General features: G+C 48.5%; 1 protein-coding gene across 3 annotated transcripts in view; it reads right to left on the bottom strand.

The window, feature by feature from the left end:
• Positions 1-215: 215 nt before the first annotated feature.
• Positions 216-13,239, bottom strand: part of SPTBN2 (spectrin beta, non-erythrocytic 2) — a 1,293,574-nt gene continuing 1,280,550 nt past the window's right edge. For all 3 annotated transcript variants that reach the window (XM_069644771.1, XM_069644772.1, XM_069644773.1), the window contains one exon: positions 216-2,757. In XM_069644771.1, coding sequence (XP_069500872.1) covers positions 2,527-2,757 — 231 coding nt within the window. In that variant the 3' untranslated portion in view covers positions 216-2,526. The remainder of the gene's footprint in view (positions 2,758-13,239) is intronic.

The raw sequence follows: 13,239 nt of genomic DNA, 5'->3' as shown, positions 1-13,239 counted from the left end.
AAAGTAAAGCTATCTTGCATTTTCCTCTCATGTGAATGGTCGCAGGATGCAGTGTAAATCCCAACAACTTAACACAAAGCACTATATAAGAATATAACATTATTAGCACACCAAGGATCGCAAAATCTGGTATTGAAGTCAGAGACAGAATGTTAACTGCAGAAGCTAATTGTTTAGCTGTGGAAATGTCAGGGAGTGGGAATCAAAGAACACAGTTTAGGACACAGATTCGCTTTTATTTCAGAGATTCTGTTAAAAAAAAGAAACAGATGCCACTGCAAACACATTAATAATGCTTCTACTAGGGGTACGGAAAACAGCCTGAACACGTCGAACGTTGAAAGAAAGTTGGAAAAAAAGGAATAAACATTACATGACAAGACATCTGTCGGGACGTAAATCCATGGCAAAATTGGGAAGAAACGCTGCCAGGCAAACCTATACACACTCGAAGGCAGGGTATGTCTATTTGCAGCTGAACAAATCAAACCCATTAAATGGAACAAGTCATCTAACTGTAAAAATGAAGTCGACCCTTTTTCTTTTAAATTCACATTTTGTAGCCAAGGTAAAGCATGTGATCTGTAGTGTCTGGTGTCGACTACCGCAACGACTTTTGTCCCATCAAAAACGCCTGTTCTTTTCCAGTCTTGGGTGTGGAAGAGGCAGATGCTTTGGCTGGCCTTAGTGACACTTCAGTTTTTTCATTAAACTGTCCAATGATCTGCAGGTGTGCAAGTAGATGTGGAAAGGCAGACAGCAAAAAGCCCTATATGTTTTACATATACAATTTCTACAGATTCCTCTGTCATCTCGTATTTTATGTTCATGGTATAGCTTAATGTCACATTTTCAGCAAGGGAATTTTTCACAAGTAGATTCTGCTGTGTGAATGCTTTACAATTACCATTTCTGATCTTAACTTTTTCTCTACTTCAGCAGTCAGCCTGCTGGTATCAAACAAGGTTTCCATATGCTTTACTATTGTAGAGCTAGAAATTTCAGTGTGGTAGTGATACAAACCCTGGGACAACAGAATCCAACCTGCACCCCAATCCATATTGCAGGTCTGTGGAAACAGTTCAGCTAAAGGACTACCAGAAGCATATACATTGTGGAACTATTTCAAAGCTTTTGGCCTCCTCCCCAATTCTTTGGATTTACCAATCACTTCAGATCATAGGTTCTCAAGCGTTATAACAGTAAGCCTCCCCGTAGTGATGGCAAACGCTCGCCCCCCCCCAGCCCCTATGTTTTGGCTGTGCAATTTCAAGAACCAGTTGCAGCTGTTTTGGATAAGGAGTGGTGTACTGCTCATTGCTGCAGCTGTGACTTTGCCAACAAAGATGGTATGAAGCACCATTACCTCAAAACAATTCACCTCCCTAGAGAGGTGTCATCAACACTCCTACCCCACCGACCTATTTCAGGCTGGCAGGAGTGGAATACAGGCTCCCTTCTGTAACTCATTCATGAATTCAGTTCGATATGCTGCGATCAAAGACCCAGTCGGTGGCATGCACATCAGTTCCCAGCTTTGCTGGGTGCCAAGGCACCTTGGCACGCTTTGCGTACTGGTGTGGCTTTTTCACAGACTAATAAGTGCACATTCCTGAAGATTCCAAAACGAGTATATAGAGTAGGACGAGAAGCAAACGCAGGATGCATAAAGTCTAATGAGCAAATGGGCAACTGGAATATCCACATGCCTCAATCACAGGAGAAGGGCTTCCCTTTAGCATGTGCATCAGTTTTTGTCCCGCCTTGGCAACAATTTGGCACCTTGCACTGCGAGAAGCAATCTTTAGAAGAATGAGTGAGCTTACTCCCTCCTGTAGAGGATGAAGCCTGCCCTGCAAGGGTTGCAGAGAAAGGCTGTGAAAATCTGGTAAGGGAACCTGGTTGGGGATGTAGGGAGGCCGTCATCAATCCACCGTTTTGAAAGTCACTTGACCTAAAGAACAAGACATTGCATGCCTCTGGTGAGATGCAACCTGTGACTACTGCACCATCATTCTTTAACAGGAATCTATGTTTAACATGGCAACAAATGTTCCTAGGTTTAAAAAGAAATAAAAACAATTAAAAAGTTGAACCAAGTTGGATAAAACCCCAAAAATTGGAAAAAATAAAAACAGTGCTGATCCCAGACAGCAAGAGAAGAAGCAACACAATTTTGCAATATTACAAAATGCCGGTGTGCGTCACACCAGTCTTTTCACAAACTGATTTTTTTTCTTTTTTCTAAACAAATGGCAAACTTTCTCTTTCCTCCAGTCCTGGCGTCTTAACGATTTCACTGCAGAGGCCAACATTTGTCCTGGTCTCCGAAACCAGTGTCCTTTGCTGTTCTCCTCCATCCTTCTACTGGAGATATACACATATATATATATTGTTTTTTATATATAAAATGCTGAATTGACATACTCCCGAGTCCCTTCCATTAGTTCCATGGATTAAATAGTGTTCATATTTAGAATATATCTGCTTTCTCTGGAATGGTTTGTATTTACGTAAGGGTGCTTCTCATTTCTTCTTGAAGAAGCTGAACCTCTTCTCCCTGTCCTTTTCCTTGCCTTCCTTGTTGCGCAGTGTGACAGTTCCTTCTATGCCGCTGTTGGGCGACACCGGTGGCATGGTCATGGCACGGGTCATTCCTTTGGGGGTGATGGGCGATAAGTCATCTAGGTCCCCTTGTGGCGTTAAGGGTGAGACGGTTGTGAGGTTGATTGCTCTCATCCAGCTGCTCATCTCCGCCTGGAAAAGAAAAGGGGATAGAACTTAGCATTTAAGGAAAAAAGCACATGCTGCAAGCTCAGAAAATATACACCAATTGAATGCAATAAGAAAGAAAGGATTTGATGCAGTTACAAATGTAAGATATTTGACTAGTGACATCATGAGAATGCCATTTGACAACACTGTTTAATGGTTAAATTCAATTCTCTTGCTTAAAGTGCTTTATTGGGTTAAGTGTCTGGGAAGTGGCACGTTTCTCAACAGTTGTGCATGGTCTACTGACCAATGTTGCACAGAGCAGTTTTGTTCTATATGAAACACCCAACAACCAGCCAGGCTATGTACATTTCCAGGCCAGCTCGGCTTTGTATGTGCACGCCAGGGTTCAACAGGGCCTTTTCACAAATCTCAGTGTACAGAAACCTGCTTTGAGTCCAGAAATACGTCGTATGCAACACAGGGGCCAATATACTGAATACAAATGACAATACATTGATTGTAGGCCAGAGTCCTTCCTTCCAATTGCCTTTGTCACTTGCGTAGGTTTTTTTTATCTAAGCCTATAGGCACTGTTCAAGGATACCTTACATACTGTAGCAACTATTGTACTGGGACTATTGTGGTTCCTCTTAAAGCAGACATCTGGGATGTCCTAATTTTAGGACAGTAACCGAATAGCATATGCATGGCAAATTTAGAAAAGAAGCTACCTGACACGTACATTTACAGGGTCTACCCCCCATTTGCACCCTTTGGATTCCCACACCTCGATCCATTTCTTTCAGTCCATACCGAGGCATACTGGAAAGAGGTGGCGGGGGCAGCTACATCTGCAGAAAGTGAACCAAAGGACAACCTGTACAAGAACGGCTTGCACTACTGATTTGTGCTGGCCCCCTTCCTCCGGACTCGTAGCACTATTTCAAAGAAAGCTAATTCAGCTCCAGAGTAAGGCAGCTTAATTATATGTTTTGTTAAAACAAATATTTAACCGTGTGTTAAGGAGAATTCTCTCTTTAGGCTCAATTTCCTAACCTAGTGAATCCCCCAGCAGCTTTGCTGGATTTCTGGAGTTTGTTTTTTTCCTCCTGCCAGGAGTGAGACTTTTTCCTCCCACTCTTGGACATGATTTATGGTATTCCTTTGACTGGTAATGTGTTTTTGGGCTATGGGGTCCTTTACTCCATAGGGTCTCATGTGTTTTTACTATGTGTGTTACACAGCACCCTCCGTGCAGTAACACAGGGGTGTCATAGTGACACCCCATCATAGACTCCATACCCTGGGAGTGACTACTGTCTCCCAGTGCATGTAAAGTCACCATTGGCTTTACTAGTCCCAAATTATTAACAGAAACCAGTACAAACCATCATATTGTGGACGTACTGGTCGGGGCAATTCGATCGCCCTGGGGTCTGTTAGTCGAGGGGGCACGTCTCCATCCCCCCTGATTGAGTTTTGGCTGGTGGTAGTGGAAACTACTTTTTATATTCGACCGCAAATATTTCCCTATGGGATTTTCCCATTGTTCTAGGTTACCAACTTTAATTATTTAATTCTCATAGCCTCGAACACACCGCCGGTTTATTTAATTAATATTAATTCTCCGGTTGGTATTTTTTTGCCAAGACTCGATTCTAAAATGGCGTTTGTGTTCTCTTCTGTGACTCCAACCCAAGTCGAGCCCTTTCTTCCACTTTTTAGCGGGCTTCTCCACAGAAGCCTCCAAAAGTGGTGCCACTCTGTCTGGGTACCACAGGAGGTGTGGGAGGGGCCTTAGGCACCCTGGACTGAGTTACCTTGGTAACTCAAGTCGCACTCTTGTGTGATTGGCCCAAGTGGTGAGCCGGCCGGCTCACCTCTTAGCATGTTTGATTGACAGCTAGGCTGAGTGAATGGGGGTATGCTGCATAAAAGCAGGGCTTTGGCTACTGGAACTTCAGAAGTCGCCACAGGACCTGAGAATCCGACGAGGGAGAAGCTGAGCCGACCTACCACAACGACACCACCGGTGGAGCCCTGCAGAACCGACTCACCACTTCCCGATGACAGAGAAGATCTCCCGGCTGGAGAGGCTTCTTCCCCTGACTGGTGGGCACAACCAGTTTACCTTTCTTTCTTCGCACCCCAGACCGGTTTGTGGTCGAACTGCCCAGGCCAAGCACCCCGGCGGCCGGATAGCCACTCACCACTGAACCGCGAATCAACAGACCGCTCCTTGTACCTGAGAAAGATCCTCTCCTCCCCCGGACGAAGCACCGACTTGCATCCGCTGCCAGGAACAACTGCCCCCGCTGGAGTGTTCTCACCACTTTAAGGTACCATGTCCGCCAGGCCTCCCTTTCTAAAGATTGCTACAAAGTAATAATAACTCCTTAACCTTCTGGACTGGGCTGGCCGCCTTGACCCCCTAACTGGTCCCTTTCTTTGGTCCAACTCCTTTTTGAACCATTACAAGACTTTTTGTGCACTGCAACCGTGTGACCTTGGACACATTTCGTTTCGATCCTCTTAAAGTGGATCCGGCCTACTGACTCTGAATTCACGGTTTCACTTTGCCTTCCTCTCTTGTTATGTTTGTGTAAAAGTGTTTCTGCTTTTCCCTCCCTTTTAAAACGAACTATTAGAGTGCCATCTACGTTAAGCGCTCACCGCTGTCTGAAAATAAGTGGGGCTTTACTTAAGACTTGTCTAATATTCTTTTAAGGGAGTGTATATCTTTTAGAGACCGTGTTTTTGAATTGCTTACTATTAGTGCCTGTGTGTTTTTCTACATGTGGTTTTAAATAAATAATTATATCTCTTTTACACCAAGCCCTGGTCAGTGTTTACTTGTTCTATTGTGTGCTCTTGACCTATTGTGAATACTCTGTATACTGCCTAACTCTTCTTGAGGCAAGTCTGACTGCTCAGCCACAGCTACCAAGTGAATCTGTGTGGTACAGACTGCTACCAAGTGGGTTTACTGCCAAACACCTGTAGTCCTAAATCTTTTGCAGTGGTCCCAGAGGGAACTGCACAGGTTTCTGTTTAACACCGTGCTCATCAGCCCAACCGCAGTTCCTCCATTTTTATGTCAACCATTACAAAATTAGCCTTGACATGTGACCGAGGGGATGGGCACATGGAGAGGAACAAATTACTTCCCCCTTGTAATTCTCCTTCTACTGTATATTCCTCTTATGGATTCCTCATCCTTGATATACTGATATTCTGCTTGCAGCTTCGGAAAACCTGTTAGTCAGCAGAGAGCGATGTGCATCGTTTAGTCCCAGTCCCTCCGTGGCTTCCATCCCCACACTCAAACTGGACGTTGACGCTGGTATATACAGCACACACTGTGCCTGTTGCCTCATACTTACCCCTTTGTAAATAAGTCGAGCCGGACCCATGCTTACCTTAAAGAAAAGTCCTTTAGTCAGGTCAAACGAAAACAACGTACACACGCGGCAGTCCGAGTGGTTTACTTGATCATCAAACTCCCGGTCCTAGGATAGGGATGACCCCTCTCTGCTTCGTTTAAGAGGCATCTAGTAGGCCCAGTGGTAACTTTTGCCTATCCCCATCAGCTTCGTCACGGTCCTTTCAAAATAAGGTCGTAAAACAAAACATCAGTTCCTTTGTTTAACAACCTTTTCTTCATACCCTTGGGCCAATCGGGGTTCCCGCAGGACATCATTGTGCATACCGTAGACCATCCGACACAGTCTCAACCCCAGGACGTTCCTTCCCACTAGCCGCAAGGTTCCCATTAGGGTCTGCTCGGGTTCAGAGGGGTAACCAACATCCTGCAACACAGGAGTGAATGGAGCACCATCATCGAGAGGTAAGTGCAAAGCAAGCTGCCTCCTCTTCTGAGCCGGTAGGTAAGGGTTTTTAACATATTGTCTTTGAACAGCACTCCGGGACGGCTGTTGTCTGGTGTGTCGGTTCGGAACTCTGACAGACAATCCAGGGGTCCTCGTCTGGTAGGGAGTACGGTAGGCATCCAAACACCCCCCTGGGACCTTCTGTAGGCGAGGCATCCACTGCATCCTCCCACCCCGCAAGAGACTCCCCTCAAGCAAACAGGTTGCGTAGCACCGCTTGACTGACCCAGGACTATGCCCTGAATTCCTGTCAATCCAGCGGAATCTCGTGAAGGTGTGTGTGGACCTCCATGTAGCAGCTCTGAAGATGTTGGGCAGGGGCATGCCAGAGAGAAACAACGTCATTGCTGAAATGGCTCTCCTGGAATTGGCTCTCAGCCAGACTGGAAGAGGTCTGCGGGCCAGACTATGTGCATGATGCAGCTGGAGAGCCAGCAGGAGATGGAAGCCTTAGACAAGGCCTTCCTGTGATTCACAGGCTCAAATTGACAAACAGTAGTTAAGTCTTCCAAAAATCCTTTGTGCATGCCACATAAAACCTTGGGCACGAGCAACGTCCAGCAAATGAAACGCCCTCTGAGCTGAGTGGGTGACGCAAGATTCAGGAAGGAGACTGGTAAAACCAAAAGCTTGTTGAGATGCAATTCAGATGGAAACTTCTGCATAAAGTTAGGATGGGCCTGTAGCACCACCCTCGTAGCATGGAAAGACAAATATGGTTGCTTGCAGGAGAGTGCCTGAATCCCGCCGACTCGCCAGGCCGAGGTGATGGCCACTAGGAAAGCAGTTTTCCATGAGAGGAACTTCAGCTGGCAAGATGTAAAGGTTCAAAAAGAGGCCCCATCAGCTTAGCACAACATTGAGCTCCCAAGTCAGAGCAGGAGCTGTTAGAATGAATTTCTGAACTGTGCGCTGAACAGATGTTCAGGAAGCTATCCTTGTTTAGTGAAACAGGGAACACTTCTGCAAAGTTTGCCAGGACAATTCAAGGTAGCTTGGAGAGCAGTCAAGGCTAAGTCTCAGGAATAGTAGGGGTGATGTGAGGTCTTGGATGAGCACACACACTAGGACGACAAGAATTACTCTTAGACAGTAGTATATCAAAAATATACAATGTATTAGGCCCAGAAAAAACACAAGTGAATAATGAGGAACACAGTAATACTACTCCTTAAACACACACTATGTTAAATAGATGTACAGTCATTTTTCGGTCAATGCAGTAAAGTGCATATTCCTGCCAAAACCTATAAGGAGGGAAAGGAAACAAGCTATCAGAATGGCCAACTCCAGAAATGGATATCGCTAACTTAAGAAGTCCAGCTCTACGGAGAATGGAGGCTTGTGCTCAATGTTGTTTGTGTGTAACAGCGCTCGTTGATGCATAAAGCTTACAAAGGACAAACTTCAATGAGGAAAAGTTAGAAGAGGGCACTGGAGTGTGAGGTATTCAGTTCCAAGAGTCAGAGGTAGTTCTGCTACGGAGAACAAAGCTGACCCCAACTTTCAGAAGACTATAGGAAGGGCCAGGCTGTGCTACACAAAACAAACTAGACTAAGAGCCACCCAGGTCAAGGCAAGGACCACAAGGGATCCTTTGTGCGTAAAAACATTATGGATCAACTAGGGGCCACAGGTAATTAGTATTACTCATTGCCCTTAGCTCACTCCGGGTTCCAACCTAACAGGTTTGAAGGTCGCCTGGACTATGAAATACCCTCCTCGGTTACGCTTCAAAGTGCACAACGCTGTGTGTGCGGATGCGAGTACGATTTACAACTGGAGTTGGATCTCTCGTCACAAATGCAGGACAAAGAAGGCACCCATGCATCTGGTCTCAGGACACTTGGAGAAAGGCGGGACAGTAGTCAGCAGCGACCTCCACTGTCGCACAGTGGCGCAGGGGCACCCAAGTCTTGCGCACTGACGCACGCTTCTCTCATGTGGACATGAGCGGTAGGGACGACGAGAATTGGCAAGAAGAGGCTTTCCAGTGCAAACTAGGGTTCTCCCAAAGCTTGAGTCGAAACTCGATGTAGCAACGCTCCAGCATGGGTACCCAGGTACAAGCTGGTCAGTCCACTGGAAGGCCCAGGGACACTTCTGTGAAGGTTTGGTTACAGGGCACCATGCAGGCATTGAGAGTGATTGGTCCCACCACTGAAAATGATTCAAGCACCTTTGCAGGTTTTCGGAGATCAAGCGCAAAGCAGGGCTCTACCGGGACAACAGCGGGCTCAGGGTGCCAAACCTTCTCTGCGCCGTTCTCGACAGTGCTTGGATCGGCTTTGCTTCTCAGGATACTTGGCTCCGTGTATAGGTCTATTCGGACCGAAGGGTGATCTGCAGGTCTTCACTCTGAGCCCCTCCTCTCATCCTAAAAATCCAGAGTGGGCTCAAACCCGGCTGGCCAATGAGGAGATCGGCCCACTCATGCCCGCAGACAGTAGTCCAATCAGGGACTACTGCAGCTCTCCGTACACAAGGATACCAGACATTCTGGCACTAGTAGTGTGGATTGGGTCCAGACAGTGCCAGCCTACTTCTTGGGTGCCCACCCATGTGACATGCATTAGCCAGCGAAAAGCACCGGATTTCGCAGGAGAATGCATGCCCAAATAAGGACTCCCCGGGTCACAAAGAGCAAGGGGAAAGCCAACAGACTAAATGGCCAAAGGGGAAGACAAAAGACCTTGTGGCACGGCCATGACGGACACTAGCCACAGTCATGAGCTAAGCACAGTATGGCTCGGTAAAGGTTAATAAAAATACATGAAAAAGCTTCTGCTGCCACCCGTCTTCTACTAGGCACATTGTCCAGTAACCAAAAAATCCTTAAGGGATGTCTACGGCCCGAAAGCGCAACACCACCAGTGGGCGGTACTGCAACGTACTTTGCTCACTGAAATACAGTAGAAAATTGGAGGTGCACGAATATTGAGGTAAAATATCAGTAAGTGAAATTTTACCAAACAGGAGCCTTCACTGCCGGAAAGGTCCTGAAGAGGCCCTTGAGGAACTCCTTGATGAGCCTATGGGACTAGTGTGGCCGTAGCAAGACCGTGTTGATGAAGCCTTAGCCAAGATTTTCTTGCATTCCAGCGACAGAGCGTAATGTCCAAACTGTAAGGCTGCAGGAGCCAGGCCGTGAGGCTCAGCAATGCTGGATCACGATGCAGTATTGATCCACCCTCTATGGCGAGGTCGTCAGGAAGTGGAGGCAGCGGGATGGACGGTGCCACTGACAGACTGAGCAGGTCCAGGTACCAGACCTGCCTGCTGTGTTGACGCTGGAGCGATGAGGATCATCCTGCAATCACAACATCTCAAGTGTGTTGATCACAGGAGTGCGAGTGGGATCGGGGGGGAAGGCGCGTATGGAGAAACCCTCCCATGGGAAAGAGAAGGCATCTCCCAGGCGAACCTCTGGCACTTGGAGTTGGCCGCTGTCGCGAAGAGGTCAGTCTGGGGATCACTCCACTTGCTGAAGAGACGGGATACTGCTCCTGCTAAAGCTCCTATTCGTGGAAGGACAACAGCACCCTGCTGAGCGGGTCTGTGAGGGTGTCCTTGATGTCTTCCAGATGAAAGGGGACAAGGAACATGTCCTGAAGAATGGCCCAGCACCACAGGGCTTGGGCCTCCCAGGAAAGCGTGTTCCTTGCTTCTGGATGTAGAACATGGTGGCGTCTGTGAAAATGCGCACCACCTTTCCCTTCAGCTGAGGAAGGAACGACTTGTGGACCCAGAAGGCTGTCCAGAGTTCCAGGACATTGATGTGGAGGTCCTTCTCCTTTGGGAGCCAGAGTCCCCTGGCATGGGACTTTCCAGTGTGGCCCTCCCACCCCCACACTTCAGGGGAGGTGTCTTGACCATACCTTGAGAGGAGGTATCTTGAAAGGCGGTATCTAGAAAGGAGCTACTTTCATGAGAGGGGACCTACTCCTCACCATCGAAGAGCTTGTCGGAACTTCTGGCTGAGGACAACCTTCTCCGTCCAAGAATGCAGGAGGACATTACGCCCAACAACGACCTGACAGCTCTCACTGTTAAATTATGCGTCGACGACAGGCGCTGCACCTTTCCCAGGATGGCTGTCACCCTCTCCTCTGAGGGGGTCATCAACCACCCGACCATGAAGAGACGGACAACCAGGAAACAAGTGTTCTGAGATGGCTCCACGCAGAACTTCGGATACTTGATGGAGAATCCGAGTTCTGTCAGAAGGCGATGGTCTCCGTGGTGTGCTAGATTGCAAGCGCGCGAGAGTGGGAGCGGATTAGCCAGTCATCTAGATGAGTGTAGACGTGGATCCCCTTTATGAGTAGATATGCTGTGAGTGGATCCAACCACTCCATGAACACTCTTAGCGCTTACTTCAGGCAGAAGGGCAGTGCCATGAACCGACAGTGCTGCCCCTGTACAAGAAACTGTAGGAACTTCTGATGCTTTGAGTGAATGGGGATGTCAAAGTAGGCATCCTCCAGGTCCAATGTCGCGAGGAAATACCCTTCCGTCAGCTGTCCGAGAACATGCTGCAAGGTGACCACCCTGAACTGTTGGGATTTCAAATAACTTGTTGAGGGTCTTAAGTCTAGGATTGGCTGCCACCCGCCTGACTTCTTCAGTACCAGAAAGTATCTGCAGTACACTCCAGAGCCTGGGGAATGGGCTCTATAGCCCCCTTAAAATGGCCTGAACACACTGCAGCAGCTGGGCCAGGTGTAGTTCCTGACATGCTACATAACAAATGAGAGGACAACTGTGTTGGAACTCCAAGGTGTTTCCCTGAAAAAGAGCATACAGCACCCATTTGTCCGTTGTGATGCTCTTCCACTTGTTGACAAAATTCGCTAATCTGCCTCCCACTGGAGTGTGCTGGTGGGAGTCCGATCCACAGCCAGTTCACGCCTGTTTGGGCCTCTGCGTCCTGGCCTGCGAGCGACAACAACCCTGTCCACCACTGCTGTAGGACTGCAAGTGGCCTCTTTAAGCCTCCTGAGTCGTGGAGCTGGAGGGTTGACGATAGGGAGTGCTATACCTCTTAGATGACCTGCCAAACTTCCTGCAAGGATCGAAAGGAAGACCTCCGCTGTTGCAATGTTCCCAGCGAGCTTGCCGTCTCGGTGTTCATCTTAATCGTCTGGAGAGACTCATCCACGGTCTTGCTGAAGAGGTTGTCCCCATTAAAAGGCCTGTCCACTACCTTGAACTGGACATCTGTTCTGAAGTTGATGGCCTTCAGCCACCCCCCGTTGTTGAAGGCACACCCTGTTGACCATCTGGCGGAACCTGGTATCCGCAATGTCCACAGCCACCATGACAGCGTGATCAGATGCCACTTCACCCTCCTGGAACAGAGCCAGGGCCTAGACCTTCTTGTCCTCCGGCAGGAAGTCAGAAAGAGGTCCAAGTTTATACCACAGCTCTCTGTCGTACCGGGATCAGATGGCCAGGGCATTTGCGGCCTTGATGGTGCAGGCCATGGTAATGATGCGATTGCCCATTGCAACCAGTTTGTTTTGATCTTTATCAGGAGGCACCATGAAGATGATGGGTTCGATGAGAGCTTCCTGGCGGCAGCAGAAAATGAGTATGGAGAAGGCTGTGACCTCAAGCACCTAGGAGCCGAGTCGGAAACCCTGTACTTCTTCTCCAGCCAATCTTGCTTGGGAGGCACGGTACTCAGCGTCTTCATTAAGGCTTAACCCTCCTCCCTGACATCATCCAACAGAGGAATCAACATGACAGTCTTTCACCTGGACTCTCGTGGTTGGTAGAGTAACCCTTTCTTCTTCTCCTCCTCCTCTGGCACCAAATTGAAGAGGGTAGAGGCCCTCGATATCACGGCATGAAAGGAACCAACCGCATCCAGTGGCAGAACCCCTGGAGGGCTCGTCTGCATCCAGCGGCTCTCCGTCTGCTGGTACGTAGCCATGTGTATGCGTCACCGGAATGTCAGTATTCGTACCTGTGCCCGTGTGCGGGGGCTCCTCCCATAAAGGGGTCAAGGCCCGATGCGGTTCCTTTAACCTATTGTTTTGGCCTGGATGGACTCTTGGTTGCCAGCCTTGCGGGGCTCCGAGTCGGAGCCGGCAGAGGTGCAGCAGGCAGTCTTTGCTGTATCTCCGTTACCAGCGTGTGCAGTGTTTTAAGGATGTCCAATGACATGTCCCTGGGCGGGGGCTCAGGGGTGTAAGGAGCAGCCGGTTACGGCTCCGAGGCGAAGCACCTCCTTGGGCTAGATGACAATATGGGTTCATCCCTCGAGACCCCTCTATGGACACGGTCTCAGCCCCCCACACCACCCTCATGGTCCGAGTAGCAGCCCTCAGGCAAGTGGTAACCATCGAAGCTTGTGTAGATGTGCACAGGCTCCCTCGATGCATCCTATGGCCTTGTCGGGGACACTCTCCCTTGCCTGGAGGGAAGGTCCATGGGCGTTAGCCGATCCCTTTCCTTATCTGACTCTTTGTCCTTCCCCGACTCCTTCGGGAGTGTGGTGACAATGGGCACTGGCATCTTCAAAGGGGCATCAGCGGATATCGTTGGCTTCTGCTGCAGAAGCCGTATGCCCTGGTGGCAAGGCCACTCATAGGGTTCATGTCGTGATCGTAGAGACCACCTTCGT

This window comes from Ambystoma mexicanum, chromosome 2p (assembly GCF_040938575.1).
Source record: "Ambystoma mexicanum isolate Mex_15411 chromosome 2p, UKY_AmexF1_1, whole genome shotgun sequence".
Taxonomy (NCBI): Eukaryota; Metazoa; Chordata; class Amphibia; order Caudata; family Ambystomatidae; genus Ambystoma; species Ambystoma mexicanum.
This window is presented reverse-complemented; position numbering and strand designations above follow the sequence as displayed.